Source organism: Gallus gallus, chromosome 8 (genome assembly GCF_016699485.2).
Source record: "Gallus gallus isolate bGalGal1 chromosome 8, bGalGal1.mat.broiler.GRCg7b, whole genome shotgun sequence".
Lineage (NCBI taxonomy): Eukaryota > Metazoa > Chordata > Aves > Galliformes > Phasianidae > Gallus > Gallus gallus.
In genome coordinates, this window is record NC_052539.1 from 18,630,642 (window position 1) to 18,649,594 (window position 18,953).

Here is an 18,953-nt window from a genome sequence, read left to right on the forward strand (position 1 = left end):
AAGCGTGGTTTTATTACATCTGAATGCATTCCTTTTCCCCCTTGTTTCCTACCTTTCCAATTGCACGGTCCCCCGCGCAGGAGAACTTTCTCCTTTCTATCTCCCTTGTATTTTGTCTGCCAGACTGGAGCCAAGGGGCAGCCAGAATCACAGACACGGGGATGATAACCACACGCCCTCAGCCTTTGCCATTCTGAACAGCAGATATCAGTGCTAAAACACAGCCTGTATTTCAGAAGACAGCGCAGAACTTTCCCCCACTGCCACGCTCAGAACAGTTGTATTGCCGAAGTCAGGGCACACGCAGTAAGGGCAGGCATTCAGTTAGCAGCTTTCAGCAGATTTACACCCAGATTTGCTCATATCGAAGCGTATGTGCACTGCTGTTGTGCAGCAGTGAGGATTGGACACCTTCCTTAAGTTCTGCGTTTCATTACCTGCTGTGTCTGCAGCCACAACGGCCGTCCTTTGGGCACAGTTCTCTTCCTTTATTAAGGCGTCTGCCTGAGTCACCTGTTTGACTTCCAGGGCTAAAAACTCCACTCTTCAGGTCTTGGCAGATCACTGGCCAACGTGTTGGAAACTGATCACTGCTTTGTACAATAGAAGCAGAATGAAACAGGTCTACAAAATCAGTTTAAACTGAACAGCTGATCCCATTCCATTCCTTTTTCTCATACGTTCAATGTTGCCATACTTTTGTTGGATTCTAAAGAAGCAAACTTAAATGTCAACTTAGATGGCTAACTGGCATTTAAACTGCTCCCATATTAAATAGTTTTACATTAGATGTGAAGAATAGTGCAAACTCAAGTAACAAGACAGTTATCCAAACAAGTAATGTCACAGTATTATTTTATTTAGTAACACAACTGCAGTTCATTTCGGCAATAGGAAGTTCACAGATATGCTTACTCAAGCACATGATTTGACACATTTAGTTTGACAGAAACCAAAGACTACAAAAGTGAAGTATAATAAACAATAAGAATGCATTAAAAGTGAGACGATACAACCAAATTGCAAATGATGTAAGTACTTGATTCTTCTATGGCTCTTACACATTGAACGTTTCTGATCTTAGCTGTAGTTATAACAGAAGAGGACGGCTTTTAAATTTAGCTTGCTCTTACTAGCACAGAAAGTAGCACTCAAGACTACTTAAAAAGAGGTTATGAACTAAATTCTTACTTCAGTTATGAATTCAATAAAGCCACATCATACCATCGCTGCTTTGGTGCAGCTCTGGCATTTGAGTTTTTAAAGGTGGCAGACTCGGAATTCTTCAGCTGTGTGGCAGTTATCAACATACTCCTAATGTCCCTTTGAGCTCAGATGTACAAACCTCAGCAAGAAGGCAGCTCCCTCCCACTTAAATTCATAGCTCTGCTACTGGAGCTAGGAAGGGCACAATATGCCCAGAATATGCTTTTGGGACCACAAGGTCCCGAAGGTATCTGCACATGCACATTTCCCTGTTCCCCCTTTTTTCCCCTCCCTCCCTCCCTTCTCTCTCTCCTTACCTATTTCTTTCTTCCTTAATTTCTTTTTCCTTTTCCTTTTTTTTTTTTTCCTTTTCCAGAAAGTTCACATAAATAGAAGCTGAAGTCTGAAAGAAATATCTATTGTTGATGCCTCTCTGCAACCAGATGCTGTAACTCCTATTCTGGATGGGAAACATCAGCCTCATTTCTGACCTGATTCTACGGACTTCTGAGAGCTCTGCGATGTCATGGAAGCATTCCTGACCTAAAGGGATACATTTGTTTGAACCAAAAATACCAGGTACTTAACCATTTTCTAAATATTTTGGCATAACATATTGTTTTTTTTTTGTTTTGTTTTAAATCCTTTTATTTCTGACAGAAGACCACAGAACTAAATCCTTCGGAAACAGTCTCATATCAGCACTGTTGAATAACATTTGGGCTGTACTCTCTTCAGGAGTATTTTATATAAATACAAGGATTGATGTTTACTACCGTAAAAATGTGTATTTCTGCTTTTCTGTGATGAATGCTACGGTATCATTTTCTCAACATTTTATTGGACCAGACAAACCACAGCTTCCTGTGACACACTCAGTGCTCAGGTGGTACATGTGATGTGGAATACGCCATTTACTCTCTTACTGATTCTGAATACAGTTTGACACCTTACAGTTCAGTATCACTCCATTCACAGACTGCAGAAAGCTGCCAACATACAGGAATTTTTGAGCACTACGACAAGAGGGGATAAGTATGCTTAAGATAAATGAGAAGGGTGACACAAACTTCACATTCTGGTATTGCAGATATTATCCACTGAGAAAAAAAGTATAGCAGAGTACCAAGCTCAGCAACCTGAATGGTGGAAACAGGGCAACAGCAGCATTTGGAACTTCCATTTTATTACACATGGAATTATACTCTTTTTTTTTTTTTTTTAATATAATCAGTTGGCATTCACACAAGTCATATGACACTTTTTCATAGTCTTTATCAAATGAACACGACAAAATGTTGGCTTCAGTAAAACCTATGGAAACACACAGGTCCTCATCTTCAAGTACCATCAGTTTGGGCTATGTGTGCAACAGTAGTTGAAATGTTTCTAATCAAAGTTTGCTTCAATATGCTACATTACAACAACATGCTCCTGAATAGCTAAATTATTAGAATTAGTCTGTAAATAGTCTTATTACTTACTTAACACAGGCTGGATTCTTGTAGGCAGGCTTTCTGTGGCCAAGAATACATCAAGGTAGTTTAAAAGCTAACTAGGAAACCTTGTTTCAGTTTATAGGAATTCAAGACTATAGATCATTATTAGCTCTTGCACACTCAAAATGTTGCTGCACGTTTCCTCATGCCTCATTAATGTGTTGCCTCCTACACAAAGTTAAGGTTTCCATGTCCTGAGCCACCACACTTTTGCATGTGAACATTTATGGCCAAAATCACCACATTTCCTCCTTGAATAGATAATTGACCTCCTTACAAGGAAGGCAGGAAGACGTAAATGCTTTTAATTACAAAACACTGCCCTTGATTCTGCTTCATGATTAAAAAATTATCATGATTTAAAAATGTATTTTGAAATGCTACATAAGAACTAAGAATTATATCCACCACCACCATTTAAAGTCTCTACAGTTAAAAAAAAAAACAAAACTGGTGAAACTAGCATAGCTGTTTGGATATAAAAAGTGGTCTCATACAAACACCTTCATGATTATTAGAATTCACAGAAAAAATAAAGCAAAAAATGCATACTGGAAGTCGTTACTGCCCAAATGGTGCCTGCATCACTCTTATTATACTGTAGTACAAAACGACTGCTTACATCCACACACACATAACTTCAGGGCAGCGGCAACATGTTCAGTTTTGTGACTGTGATTACTTTACTGCACGCATCACATGAATTAGAGACTGTATAACTGTATACACCCCCATTGAAACACCTCCTTGGTCTAGACACATCATGACTTTGAGACTCTGTAGTGAACATTTTGTACTATAAACCTTTACATGAGACACATCCATCAGCTCCACTTACAAATTATCTGTGGCAAAAGTACAGTATTTCATAAATAAACTTTACCAAAATATTACAGAAAAAAAGCTTTGAGATACATTAAATATAAATACGATGTCAGCTGAGCTGCAAATTTAATTTAGATATATACAACAGTATGCTCACCAGTTCTTTTTGTAGATGCGTATCCTCCCTGAGTCCTTTTCCTTACTTAGCAACATGGTACATTTTCAGATGTTTGCTCATTAACAGCAATGAAAGCTTTGGGGTTAGAAAGAAAGGTGGGAAGGAGCATGTCAAAGTGCACTCCATTTCATATCTAATAGATTTTAAGCTTACTGTACCTTTGCTTCTAAGAGCCCACTGGTCATCACATGCCCATGACCACTTACACAAGCACTGGCATGTCTCAGTGAATCTGCTCCAAGATAGGCCATCAAAAGTTCAGTGCGTCGGATTAATAATTGCATAAGGTCTTCAGCCAAACTCTCCATAGTTGAGTATCGTACCTTTTCAAAGTCAAAGATGTCTTTGAGGAAGAAAAGCACTTGATCCTAGTAGGGAAAAAGAAAAAAAAGAAAAAAAAAAAGAAAAAGAAAAAATGTGTATTTACTTACAAGAAGAAAACAGAAAAAGCATGCAATGTTACCTATTTCTTGTACACATTTCACAAAACCATCCATTTATGTATTCTTTCAGTGCAGAGATATAAGTGCACTAAAATATACTTTGTAGAACAGTTCTAGGCCTAAAAAGCATAGTGAATACAATAGTAAATATTTTCACGATTTTTCACTGTTAGCTTTAATTTTAGGAAATACAAATGTGTGCCTATAAGCAAGATACTCGTTTCTTTTCTTCCATTGGATTTTTTTTGTTTTGTTTTTAATTAAGATAAGTGGTAATTAAGAAGAAGATGCAAACCTTGAAGAAGCAGCATAAGTCATAAAGGGAATTTCTAGGACCCAAAAAACCCCATGCCAAAACAGGGCTGATATGTTCACATATAGCATAGAAATGAGCAAAAAATCCATCAGGTACCTGGGGATGTAAAAATGGGAGACAAAAATTACACAGTACATTTGATATAAAACCCTATTATATAAAATTGTGTGTTTAAAAAAGCCTAAAAAACCCACTACTGCAGAGTTGTGGCAACCTGAACTCCTTTAAATAATAGATAACTCTACCAAGCAACTCGTTTTAGAAAAGTGGTGGTGTTGGTTTTGTTTGTTTGTTTGTTTTAAACTTCTCTGGTATTTTGTATTATTAGGCATAAGGCCAAAAAGTTCATGACCAACCTACTCTGATTCTCCCATATGACAGATCAGATAAGTTTATTCAGTTACTCCTGTTTGAGATCCTATGCTGCGTATGGCTGAATCTTGTAAAAGTAAGAAAACTGCATTTGAAGCCGTCAAGAAATTAAAACACTTCCTTTCAATTCCACACAAAGTTAACTTCTGCTATTGGAAGTTTGGCATGAAGTACAGATCTAAATACCCATTCCAGTTATCCCCTTCTCCACAATGTGAAAAGCATTGCTAATATTAGGCTCTTCCTCTACAGGCACTCAAATACAACAGTTTAATTGTTTCCTGATTTTCCTTTCCATCCTTTTTGTCCAGGCACGCAGTTTTGAATCACTGAAGTTGGGCTTCCTCAGCTGAGGGAAGCAAAATCACTTCCAATGGCAATGGATGTCTAGCAGTAAAGCTCAACTCCACTTATGAACTGGGTATTAGAAATGGGGGCATTTGCCTTCAGGTCTCATAAAAGCCCCTATAAGCAAACAAAGTGGAGCTGCTGGCACAGAGGAGTAATGATTCACAATCTGCAGTTTCTTCCACGAAAGCCAGGATGCCAAAAGGCACTGAGGGAAGCAGCAGCACAGATCCTGCAGTCCTTGAGGGCAGTACTGCTTCAGGTAGGTAAAGAAATGGGACTGAGTTATAGTTAGCTGTGCAGATGGTGCAGAGACACGGGGTTGAGAATGTCCCTAATTAGTGACCTTGGTCTGCAAAAATCTGAAGTACACGTGTGGACCCAGAAATCAGAGATTCTACTGTTGACTAGGTTTTTGGCCTGAACTGGTTTAAGAATTCTTCAGGTAAGACTTTTTGCTAAAAAATTTGTATTAGGGCCCCACGAGCTAAACTTCTTCAAGTGACAGACCTGTTTAAACTAATATGTCTACAGGAGTAAGGCTTGATCTGTAATTAATTTTTCCAAAGCTACAAGGCAGAACTTCATATTCTTTGGAGTAACTTTGGTACGTATAATTTGCAAGGCAACTTACCTTCATTTGCTGTCTTTTCTGCTTTAGTACTGACCAACAGCTTGAAGCCACAGCCTAAATGTAAAAAAAAAAGGAAAAAATAAAAAAAGTAAAAGACAAAAAAAAAAATTGAAAATGTCCAAATCCATCAATAATTATAAAAAATTTCATCTAAAAAGTACTGATGTGCAGATTGTTATTTCTGTATGTTCTTCTAGTTTCAATCTTGTGATAACACAAAATTTTCAACTATAATATATCAGCTGATGCGAACAACCGGTTTTATAAAGTGTTCATATTTGTTATTTTGAAATCTTTCTTTGTTACTCTTTCCTTAGATTAATTCAAATGTGATTTGGCACTCCCGACCGTTTTGGTTTTTTCTACAGTTGAACAGTTAGCAACATCTACTCAGTTTAACTGAGGATCAGTCCATTATACACCAGAGTGTGTGCTCAGACATCAGCAGCTATTTTAGATACTAAATAGCATGTGAACACATTGTAATGTCCTTTTTACTTTTAGCAAAAACATTCCTGCAATAGCTTCAGATTCAGCGAAGTAGTTTTGTCCAAATATGGGTCTGTATAATACAATATACACATATCAGAACTCCTCTTTTTCCCCCTCATAGCTTCTAACAGAATTCTATCCTCATCTGATTCTCCATTCATACTTGAAGATAATTTACTATTCTCAAAATGCTGTTATTGCATACTTACAGTGTGTGTGTGTGTGTGTGTGTGTGTGTGTGTGTGTGTGTGTGTGTGTGTGTGTGTGTGTGTAAGAGATGGTATTGTATTCATTTACTTGTACCTGGAACTGTTCATGTCTTATTGCTGTCACTCTGGTTTATGTACCAAAGTCTGGATCTAATATCTAAGATGGGGCTAACAGAAAATTCCCTTGTAAAATTTTAGTTCCTTAGAGCAAAGGTATTTTTCAGGCCAGGCTGAAGTATTTTCTCAATATATTCAATCATCCTATATATTTTTGGCAGAGAGGTAGCTTTTAAATTATGATTATAAAAAAAAAAAAAAAAAGTGATAATACAATGTTTTTTTCTGCTGAAGATACTCTGGGTATTCAGTATATATATATATTCAGTATATATAATTGTAGTGGAAGCTGAATTAGTCTTTACACTGAAGGAGCACGTAGATTCTTTATTTCACAATTAAATGCTTTTATCAAGATGATATACTTAGTCTTTATTATGGAGCTGATGGATTTATTCTCCTTCTTGAGAATCTGCTCTAACAATATAAAGCACAGATCACCAGAAGAACAATTTCAGCACATATAGAATTTTATATCAGAATGCCCACACCAATGTTACGTTCATCATAGCATCTACTTATTGTAAGGTACTATAACAACATCACGATTATGAAAATACCAAATACTTACTGTTTCTTTAAAAGAGGAATTTAGCCAGCGGTTGTTTACTACATTCTGTATAGATATTGGTGGATTTTCTAAATCTTCAAATGAATCCATCAATATGAAGTCCAGAACAACGTCATAAAAATTCAAGTTTTTTACCTATATTAAATCAGAACATGGTTTAAGTAACTTAGTTTCTCTTTCAGCAGTGGAATTTAACACGCATCATATTCTGTTTTAACATACAGATGTAAAAGTTTGAATGCTTTCTGGTACTAAAGTACTCTGGTGGATGCCATTTCTCTAAGTCAAGAATATTATGCATGACAGAGTTGATTTTCCCACAATTCTGAACTATAAAGAATTATTTTTGGCTGCTACAGTTGGCATAATTTAGGGTATAAACACTTCAGAAAGTCACACTCACTCCTCTAGCAGCAAGTTCCATTTCAGTATTATCCCAGTGATCCGTTTGTTCCAAGAAATATATCATTTCATCAAAGACATCTTCAAATTTCTTTGGATTCTGCAAAATAAAAGCAATGAATGTCAAGCAAACCTAACACAAGAGATGGTTTATTTACATTATAAAATGAATTATGGTAGAAGTTACTTTAGCAGTGAAACATTAGTTAAAAAAAAAAAAGGCTTTTACCTTTCGTGCTCTCACAATTAGGGCAGATAAAATTTTTCTTCCACTTTCAGCAAGAAATATTCTGTTTGCTGTTTCTGAAAGAATTATCTAGAAAAGGTTTTAGAAAATATAGGCATATTCATTTACAGAGTATAGCAAGTGATCTTTACTTCAATCAAATTTAATAAAGTTTTCTTCCTTATAACCACTAGTCTAGTAGGCAAGTTCCCAAGAAGTCTTAGGTGCAAATATTCCAAATTTTTGTTGATCACAAGATTGGGATGCCCCATTTCAGAATTACAGAAATGTAGAGATTATAGGAATAATTAAGAATATGCTTAATTGTGGGATATATTATTAAAACATTGGCATAAGTACTGCACTGATAGTGGCACTTCAATGTCACATGTCTTAGGCTTAAGAAGACAGATCACTTCGCTTTCTGCATACCTGGAAAGCTTGTCGAATACAATGGAGCTTAGCAAGGAAGTCACTGTCTCCAAGACATTCAAACATTTCAGTCCTATGAAAAATAAAAAAAATTCAAAGACATCAAATAAAGAAGCACGAGAAAAATCAACTAAAGAATACCCACTATGAGAATCCTGCATTCTGCACAGAATATTTAACTTTACTGTTTTATTTTCTTGCAAGTTATTAAGTAGACAAATCAATACATTAATACCTTAAGACTCGTGAATAAATTTTGCCTTCTTCTGCTAAGTGCATTGCTTCTTCATACAGTGGACAATGGCAAAGGGAATCTAGACCGTAGGTATTACGAGCTTCTCTATGCTCTGTAAGCTGGGGAAAACAAAAAAATAGCACTCATTAAAGAACTTGCCAAAGTTTTTCTGATCTTTTAGAAAATTGTATCCTTTTCTGTACCTGCTTTAAAGAAGGAAAAGAGAAAGGAAAAGGAAGAGAAGAGAAGAGAAGAGAAGAGAAGAGAAGAGAAGAGAAGAGAAGAGAAGAGAAGAGAAGAGAAGAGAAGAGAAGAGAAGAGAAGAGAAGAGAAGAGAAGAGAAGAGAAGAGAAGAGAAGAGAAGAGAAGAGAAGAGAAGAGAAGAGAAGAGAAGAGAAGAGAAGAGAAGAGAAGAGAAGAGAAGAGAAGAGAAGAGAAGAGAAGAGAAGAGAAGAGAAGAGAAGAGAAGAGAAGAGAAGAGAAGAGAAGAGAAGAGAAGGGACAACACTGAACTAGTAAATCAAAGTGGGGCACTGTACTATTAATAGGGCTCTAATTTCATGCCTTTTAAAATCTGAAATCTACAGCTTCAGGTTTCAATTTTCAGAAGTTTAATTAATAAACTTGCATCTGTTTTGATTTTCACTAGTTAAACCTAATGAGTCTCAATGCGGTTCAAAGAAAACAAACTAAGAAAGTTGTTAAGAGACTGAAAATGAAAAATGATTACATTATGAATATCTTCAGGATACAGCTACAAATGCCATTACAAACACTCCATCATAATATTGATGATTAAAACAAATAGAAATCAGAGGCATACACTTCCTTCAGTTTAGTTAATGACTAAGACATCTATTCAATTTTTTTCTATTATTATTAATGAAATGTTCTGGGTGGGGAAACAGATCTGTACTTCTAGGCTATAAAAACATAGCCCAGAAATAACTTTCAAAACTACTTCTTATAGTGACTGAAGTCTATACAAGTAGTTATTCACATCTTAGAAATACTTAAACAGAACCTCCAACTTTATGTTAAACTTCAACTAAAATTACTAAATAAAAATATGCTAAAAAGTTACTGGTATCACTGAGTACCTATCAACAAGTATGAGCATGAGACTTGATAAGGACAATAATTGGTAAATATGCTTCCTGTGTGCCTTCTCCACAGACTCTGGGTGACTCAATTACAGCTACAACAGTTTGGCCAAGTAGGCTTGCTCGCTAAAGAGAAGAATATAAACCTGTTCCGATACCTAATTTCGTTTATGTAAAAATATGCAAACATTTAAGCACCCAAACAAGTTACAGAGATTTCAGTACAGATTTGGTCTGATAAAAAAACACATTGTCATATGGTACATATTTGGTGGGACTCGACTGAGGTTTTGAATGACTGATACCTTGTCTTGTAGCACTTTCCTTCTAGCAATCCAAGACTCAAGAAAGAAATTGCTGGCAGTCCAGGAATTAGCAGGTGTTGGCGACCACTGCCCAAGATTTACAACGAACTGCAGTGGATACTTAATTTTTTATTGAAATATTACATACTACATATTGAAATATTACATACATCTTCAAAACTCTAAAGCCCGCAATGATAGCTTGTGTCTCTACGCTCTGTGCTGCACAACAGCTTAAGAAGCTTACAGTGTATGCTGTTCACATTCAGACACCAACCTATTTTCTATGGACAGTTTGGCTTTAAGGCTGTACCTGCTAGCGATGAGTTGATGAAACAAATGTGAAGTATCAAACCTCCGGAATTTGCAATAGCTTTTAAACTCAGTATTTCTTAACTGCTCTGGTCTAACAAACAGACTCGGTGCTTTTGTTTGCCAACCACAAGTTGTTTCTTAATAAATAGAAAAAATTCTCAGCTGTGCAGAAAGATCTTTTTGACTACCAAAATAACCACCTACATGAAAGTACCAAAAATATGCAGTGCTAGCCCTTTTAGGAATTCTTGCTTGCTCCCTGTAATAAAAAGGTCAATTTACTGGTGCAGTCAGCTTTGCTTGCATTCTGAGAAATGACGCTTATCCTGTACTAAAAAGATCAATGAGTTATTTCTCTGGATATCTGCATCTTTAAGAAGATTTTCCTTTTATATATTAATTCTTCCCTCCCTTTCTCTATGCGTTTTATGAATTTGTGAAAATATGTAGCTCCTCACAGTTTTGCATGGAGAGCGTGCTAGACTGCAAGACATGTTCTGAGATAAAGCAATAATCCATATGAAATTGGATGGACTAAATGAACGTGTGAGGAGTGACCAGGATGAGAATGATGAGTCCTGAAAAGCTCAGATTAGTCACAATTCTGAAGTCAGTCAGAAAACAGGAAGGCACACCTTGAATTTTTGTAATGAAAAAGAAAAGAAAACTCATTAATAAATGCTACAGGAATATACATTGCTATTATTTGCTAACAACATTCCCTCTGGTATTCTCTATTTTAGGAAAGGAATAAAACTTCTGTTGGGAAACCAGGAAAAAGGCAACACTACCTTTCAGTGACAGAGCACTTCTGGAGCATGTTCTGGATCTAAAATTCTGTCTTAGACATTTTTAAGATTTCTGTGCCATTTATAAATAGGTTCAGACATATGAAAACTTGTATTCTGTGCCTGTTATCAAAGCCTGTTGCTTCCTGCACTACTTTGTTTTTAACAGATTTGAAGTGAAGAAGACAACCTTCGTAAAATAATTACATGGGAAGAGGACAGGAAAACACAGCTAAGGATTTTCTCACAAGTCTTAAAAATTTCCTAAGCTGAGCTAATATTTCCACAAACAAAGCAAAGTTTATTTCCTAACTGAACTACAAATTCAGCTGTAATCAACATATGAAAGTAAGACATCATAAACACAAGTGTACCAACAATGGAGAGGCAGCAATGAAATTCACTGTCAGGGAGACGGGAAAAAGAAGAAGAATGGAAAAGAAGCCAGGAAAGAGAAGGCAGAGACCTTTTTCTGGCACACTCACTGTTGTATGCTTGCCAAAGGAGGCAGCTATTTTGATCACGCAGTAGGTGAGAGCACAAGAATATGAAAAGGATCCTAACTCTCATAAATGCAAGCTGATAGCAGATGGTCTCAAATAAGGACGAAACCACCATGATTTATCACAGTAAGTACACAGTATCAATAACTTTAGGCAAATAGTTACGCTTACTGTCCCTTCTGCAGTGCTTCCAATAGGCCTATATATGTTTAGGAACAGAAGTCTGGCTGGAAATGGGGATGGCTTCTTTATGAGAATTTGAGTACATGTATATTGCAGGTGTCCTGATTGGCACAGTTGTCTATGAGAAGTCATCAAGTACACGATCCTCAGAATCCTCTCGAGTCTCAGTCACAGTCAAGATGAAATTTTAGCATACCCTACTGCTACTACAGCGTTCATCAAAAGGGGATGTGATTTAATCCTTGCCAACTGTTCCAGTTTGTACATCTCTTTCACTGAAAACTACCCTCCTGTGTTTTGTCCTAATATGATGCAGCACAATACCTTGTTACCTCCTAAGCAGTATACATATCAATTTGCATCAAAATATCTACCTGCAGCTTGTTTTAGGATTCCCCATGTCTTTGCTTGTATTCCTCCTGGGGGCAGTGAACTACATTTGACTCGTGTCAGCACAGAAACATGGAAATAACTTCCAGTCTTTAAAACTAGAGCCACAGAAAATACTTAGTACTGTTACTTCAGACAGGATGCAATGCAGAAAGAAAATGAGTAACTGTCAGTACAGCCTGTGGCATGATGTGACCAGAAAAAATTACACTACTATGTAATTCCCAGAAGGTGAAATTACTGCTGATTCCAGTAGGGCAGAAATGTACATGCACTTATTACTGTCTATGAATTTCAGATAAACATTTCTATCAGCAAAGGCAGTTTGGGATGGTTGCTAAAATTGTAACTGCAATCATGGAGCATAAGATGAAAGAACAAATGCCCATTTGCCAAAAAAACATTGAAAGCTGAAAGAAACTCAGCCCCTTAACCTGAAACATTCCACTTCTTTGCATCTGCAAGAACAATACGTGGGAAGTTGATGAATCTATATGACACCAGCATGTCTAGAATAAAAAATCCAGTATATCAGTTCTAATCCAGTTACTTTTAAGTGATCACTGTTCTCTATCACACTGAAATACACTGAGAAGTAGTAGTCACCTCTTCGTATTGCAGCAGTTATTTTCAGCGCTAATTTTAAACATTTTTTCTTGCCCAGGATGAGCAAAATTTTACATTGAAGTAACATATTCCTAATAGAAGATAGCTGGCACTGACTTACAACTTACTTTTACTGTGCAATGATGCCCCAGTATGCTACTACTACAGAGCCAACCAGTTCTGTAGCTCAAGTTCAGAGGCCCATATTTAATCTTTTGGTGGTGTTCCAATTTGAACAGCATCATTTATGGTTTTGTTAATCCTCAGGATTCCTCCTGGCAGCTGAAAATCTTTTAAAATCCTTCAGTAAAATTTGACAAAGGACATCAGAAAGCACGTTCTATTAGTAAAGGCTAGAACAGCTGAAAAGGAAGGAACACGGTCATAACTTTCTTCTGATTACAAAGAGTTGACGGAAGAGGCTTTGAGGTATCAAATTGTGGAGGCTATTTTCAGGATAAGTGAAGACAAAAGAAAGGTGCAAGGCTGTTGCAAATTTTAACTCAAATATTTCTTTAGCAAATACTGACATAATTCAACTTCTGGATAGGATGATCATACCCTGAAAGTGATGCATTCTATTTTTTTTTTTTTTTTTTTTTTAAGTAAAGCAATATAAATGAGTATAATGGGTTGTTCTGATCTTCACATACCTGCAAAAATAATTGCAAAGCATGTGTATGCAATTTTCTCTCTTTCTACAACTGAGTTTAGTAGCTTATTTGTAGTGCATATATGATAGTAATATCTAGCACAGAATATACCCAGAGACCAATTGCTTTCCCTGTAATTTGGAGAAGAGTGCTATTCAAAATCACTTCAGCTCATGAGAGACTACAAAGTGAGATGTCCCTCATTCAACACTGTATATTAAATTCTTTTAAATACTCCAAGGGAGCTGTAGCACATTAGAGCTAACAGGCAACATCCTCTTATCCAAAGATTATTTCTTTATGTATCCTTTGCAATCTTATCCAAGAAGACGAGGGGAAGTCAGATGAAGAATACAGCATACTAAAATAATAACTAGCAATTACCAATAATTTCTCATAAAAAGACTCCAAAGAAGGCAAAGACTGCTTCATACATACTCATATTATCTAAGAAAATAGAAGAAAATAGAAAAACATAATTCATGGAAAGAGGATCTACTATAGTCTCCAATTGGTTATGACTCTCCAATCACAAAAATCTGAGATACTTTTAAAAGTAACTACTGTTTAGAAGGACTTATGAAATCATACTGCCAAGTAACCATGTTCCTTCCTCCTTCTTCCAACTTCCTCTCCCCATCATAAAAAAATAATAAAAAAAAGAAACTACCAAAAAATAGATAATAAGCAGACTGACTCCAATTTCATTACTCCAGCTACTAGGAAGCTGGTTACAAGTAAGCAAATAAGGCTTGTTTATTTGTTTTTCCTTTCTCCATAGGAGAAACATGCTTTCCTTACAGTAATTTGAAGAAAAAAAAATAAGATTCTTTTCACTATTCAAATAGGCCCATTAATCTTTCAAGAATCTATCTTCAAGAGTCTTACCTCAGCTGTGGAAACAAAAGAGTCCGTCGATGCAATGCTTAATGTATCTCGAAGGCAAAAATCATCCGTGTTATCCTTTACAGTAATGTCTGTATTTTTATCTTTAAAACAAATTAAAAAAGAAGAAAAGATAAATAGAATTTTCTGATAGCTTAATAACTTCAAGTCTTTTAAGTATGTTTCATGTACATTTTCATGCAGTACTTCTTTTGGAAGCCACAACATCATATTACTATGAGAGTATACACTTCTATGACCTGCTAATATACGTGTATGAGTGCATTTTTTTCTGTCTTTAAAGTGGACTTAGAAACATCATCTGCATCAACAGGCAGAGAAAAAAGTTTTCCAGGGGTTTTGCTTTTTTCTTTGATAAACCTCCCAAGATCTTTCTACCTAAATATTCTACTTTGCTATATTGATCTAAATCCTTTACTGAGGTTTTAACATGGCTGCATCGTGTAACAAAGGCTCAGTGTTTTAGTATCAGGAAGTACTATTTAAAAAAAAGCTATTAATAAAAAAAACAGGCTTCAGCTTCTCTTGAATTTTGTTTCATCATTGTCTAGTTCTCATGCCATTTTCTACTTGATGGCTTTCCAGCAGAGCCAGAGAAGTTTTTAATCTTCATGTATCCCCTTTCTCTCTTTTCCACTGCAACAACATATCCAGCAGCACTTCCTAGAGCACTAGAACTCTTGCCTTGAAAATTACTGATGTTTTATGCTTAAAATCACCTGCAATACAGTTTTTCTCAGTTTTCCTTTATTTTATTCCCAGATGTCATCTGCAGCACATATTGCTAGCATACATGGCTTTGTTTTCTATATAGAAGCACTTTCACTGAAGGATTAAATTCATGAGCCAGTAAGTCAGACTTTGGCTTGATGTGCCCCGTGCTGCATTTTCAGTAGAGCACAGGCATTTATTTTGGGTTACTTTACCTTCAGACATTACACATGTGTTGCTAAAAGTCTGTTTTATTTCCAGCAGTCAACAGCAACCAGCTACTCAATGTCATCCAGATCTGTTGCTATGGCAATACTTTATAAAAAATGCCATTACATCGCAAGTGGCCTCATGCCAACTTACTGGAATGGTTTACTCATCAATTGAAGTGCTACAATCCACATAACTTAACCATTATTTCAGTGGTTGTTATGGTTTTATTTGCTACGGACTTGGAATGACAGGTCAAAAAGTGTACACAACAATAAGTATCTGTCTTTGAGACTATTCACCAAGGGGAAAAATTGGTAAAAGTTTGGGCAAAGACTTTACTAGATGCTGCTGCACTACACTGAGTCAGGCAGACTCCAACTTGTAATCACAACTTCACTAACTTTCATTTGAATATCTTTGATTCTCAAATCCTTCTTAACAGCTTAGTCTCTCTCCTAATCTCTTAAAACAAAGAGGAAAAGTACGGCAGCATCCAAGTTGATTGAGAGTCAATTGTATGCTGGAATCTGAAAAGCTGGAACAGAAAACCAAACTGTGGTCTGTAAAGCATTTGCCCGCTGTCTGGTAAGAGCAGACGGGTAAAATGATGTTTCCTCCTCATTTCTACCCATAACTTGCATTAATATCCCTCTGATAACATTAAATGCTCTTCTAATACCTCTTTTCACATTAGCAGTTGCTGAAATTGCAATAATACTTTTAAACACAGGGCTGCACAGGGGTGTACAACCCAGCCATGGATTTTTCCACTGAGCCTCTCATTTTGGCTCAGATGTTCTCCATAATAAATTTGCAATTACAACAAAAGTTTATAACTAGAAAGGCTCTCTAGCACCACGTTCAAGTGCAATCCAAAGAAATACTGTTTTCCTGACATTTCCAGTCTATAAGCAACATGCAACGCTTACTTCATGAGAAGTAAACAGCTCTATTCATAAGTAGCAACATAAATTACAAACTCTTACGAGAGTAATGCATGTGTGATACTGTTAATGATGTTACTGATGGCTTTAATCAAGATGTTAAGGACACAGGTTCTTATGTACACAAAGAGCAGCTGTCAAGCAGTCTCGTGTCAACCCAGTCTCAATCCCATGAAGTCTCTGCCACCCTCATAGCGAAGACCCAAGTCCCAGCTACAGTTAAATTGGTGGTTTCTTACCAACCTTACATGGTACAATGGCCAGAAATGTAATGCGCATCACGTTAGAAAAATGGAAGAAAATGCCCTACTATGCCAGTAAGGGATTAGATTCCTGATCAAATGTGGTTTTTGTCAGTTTAAGACGACCAAACAATTATCCAACTCCAAGCTGATTTGTTACCCTAACCATAAGGATGCAGTAATGGGAAAACAGGATGAGTGAAAGGAAAAAACAAGAATTCCTCTAAAATTTTTCCTCTAGTGAACATTTTTAATTAACTTTTTAACTAGGGCTCTATAACTGACTGTGATAACATTAGGCTGTTTGGCTCTTTTTATCATCAGAATATAAATAATTTACATTTGTTGAAGGAGTCATAATTCCAATTTTCCTAATATGGGTGTAAAACTTTCACCTAGCCAAAATCTTCTTAAATGCTTGCTGAATATGGATGATTTTCCCTCCCACACACATACAAAAAATCCTTCTGTTACAAAAAGGCACAAAATTTGCAGGCTCTGACAAAATATTTATTCTTAAAAGGTTGCCAATAATACTAATACTTTGACAAGAGATATGTCCATATAAATACATGTTTAACCAAAACAAACAAACAAACAGTCCTGGTCAGCTACTGATGGCTACCACAGCCCCAGTACTGTAAAATACCCTTAGCCTTGCAGGTGCTCATCAAAACCCACACTGCACAGAAAACACACCATTGTGAAAATGGTAGTGTGAAAATTCAGTTGCAGCTGGAGTACATACCATACAAGTACCAGGAGAACATTCTTAGACACAAGAACATGAAAAAAAGAGACAGCAGCACAATGAGAATCCTGGAATGAACAGCTGCAGGAGGAACCCACCCACCCGTGGTTGCATCTGCTGGTACAGTCATCCCATGTTCTTACGTGGACTAGTATCTTAAAGAAAGGAATACTAGCGACTATGCGAGATCCAAATATACTTTAATTATTTGAGAAGCCAGCGAGTTATTTAGGGTTCATTTATATTTGTAAAGAGGATGAAGTGGAATTTCAGATGTGATACTGACAACAGTAATTGCCATAAAGACTCTAAGCTGCAGTGCTTTAAAATACCTAACTGCCTCTAAAGTTAGATTAAGGGGATTCCAAACCACTAAAAATACAGAGTATGGCTAAAACTTGTGAAATTAACCCCAGCTTTATAAGATTATGCAAACAAAGATAATGATAACAATAATAATGTTAAAAAAAAAAAAGATATAAGAAACTTCAAACCAAAAAAAAAAACCACCACCACAAAACAAATGAACAAGAGTAAAAAACACACACACAAAAACCCAACCACTTCATACCTATAGGACACTACCCTGGGATGGTTCTTTCTTTGGTCTCTGCTAGGTTCCCAAGCTATGACAGACCAAAAAATTAAATACCTCAACTCTCAAAACAGCATTTGACCTTAGAGATGGAACTGCACAGAAATCAGCTTTTTCGTATTAATTTGTGAAGAATTCACCTACAAATAACGTTTTAAATTCTGGAAAGTGTATACAAGTTATCTTCTCTATTACCCCAAGTGAAAAGTGGCACGAGTCTGCAAGTGAGCTTTGCACTTGCATGCAGCAGCTAAAAAAGGAAAGCACTTATCTGCTGACAAAGAATACACTGAGGGTTAAGGAATCTAGTTCTGAATGCCACCAGTAAAGCCATGGCTTCCTATTGTCCCCAACCACTCATTCCAGCAGAACACGCTGGGTAGGAAAGCAAGATGGGGAAGGAAAACCCCTTCTATGAAATAACTACAGCCAGCTGCTGGGACAGACTTTGGAAAGGAGAAAACTTCACAGAGAAATTCACCTATGAAAAGTCAGGGTACACCAAAAGTAACACATTCCCTCTGCTCTGCCAGACTACACCAGACAGCTACTGTGTTTTGCATCAGTCAGACCCCTTGGGTGCGTGGCTTCGCGCCTAAACAAGGGAATTACAATAATCAAGTGGAGAGGGCACAGCAGCATGAATTACACACAATTCAATTTCTAAAGAATGTGTTGCTGTCTTCTAGCTGGGTCACATGCAGCAGTGTTTTGTCAGCACTGTCGCTGAAGCATCCAGAAGCAGCTTTATTTACATTTATAAATAGTCATAATGCTGACAGTGCTGAATGAATATTCTTTAAGAAGTCATCAGTCCTACCAAGTAGTTACTAATGTATTACATGAAGTCTTCCAGGATGCACCTAGAAAGCAGTGGATTTTCTACTCATTTTAAAAACAACATGAAGTAATCTCTACCTTCAGATGGCACTTTCTGACGACTGTCAGATAGCAGTAGTTAAAGTTTGGCTGAGGACAGAGTAGGATGACCACAGACCACTCTTAACACCTATCATTAGATTACTCATTTACATTCACCACTGACACAGATATCTGTGTTCAAGAAGGTGCTTATAGCTGGGGGCCTCTCACTTTACTGTATATAAAGAAAGCAGCTATTGCCTAAAACATATGCCCAGGTGCAGTCACTGTCCCTGGAGGTGTTCAAGAGATGTGGAGATATGGCAGTGAGAGACATAGTGAGCGGGCATAGTGGGGCAGGGTTGATGGTTGCACTAGA

At 36.7% G+C, this 18,953-nt stretch overlaps 2 protein-coding genes across 4 annotated transcripts in view; one reads left to right on the forward strand and one right to left on the reverse strand.

Annotated features, from left to right (window-relative positions):
• Positions 1-3,578, forward strand: part of FUBP1 (far upstream element binding protein 1) — a 55,058-nt gene extending 51,480 nt beyond the window's left edge. For 2 of the 3 annotated variants that reach the window (XR_005861811.2, XR_005861812.2), the window contains one exon: positions 1,583-3,578. The gene's annotated coding sequence lies outside the window, so the exon portion shown is untranslated. The remainder of the gene's footprint in view (positions 1-1,582) is intronic. The other variant, XR_003076335.3, reaches the window with a different exon arrangement.
• MIGA1 (mitoguardin 1) overlaps positions 1-18,953 on the reverse strand; it is a 46,662-nt gene that overhangs the window by 8,163 nt on the left and 19,546 nt on the right. The window contains exons 8-16 of the mRNA XM_040705338.2: positions 14,240-14,340; positions 8,506-8,624; positions 8,271-8,343; positions 7,842-7,928; positions 7,614-7,712; positions 7,211-7,345; positions 5,822-5,875; positions 4,447-4,563; positions 53-4,076 (exon numbers count right to left, since the gene is read on the reverse strand). Of these exons, the coding sequence (XP_040561272.1) occupies positions 3,858-4,076; positions 4,447-4,563; positions 5,822-5,875; positions 7,211-7,345; positions 7,614-7,712; positions 7,842-7,928; positions 8,271-8,343; positions 8,506-8,624; positions 14,240-14,340 (1,004 nt within the window). The 3' untranslated portion in view covers positions 53-3,857. The remainder of the gene's footprint in view (positions 1-52; positions 4,077-4,446; positions 4,564-5,821; positions 5,876-7,210; positions 7,346-7,613; positions 7,713-7,841; positions 7,929-8,270; positions 8,344-8,505; positions 8,625-14,239; positions 14,341-18,953) is intronic.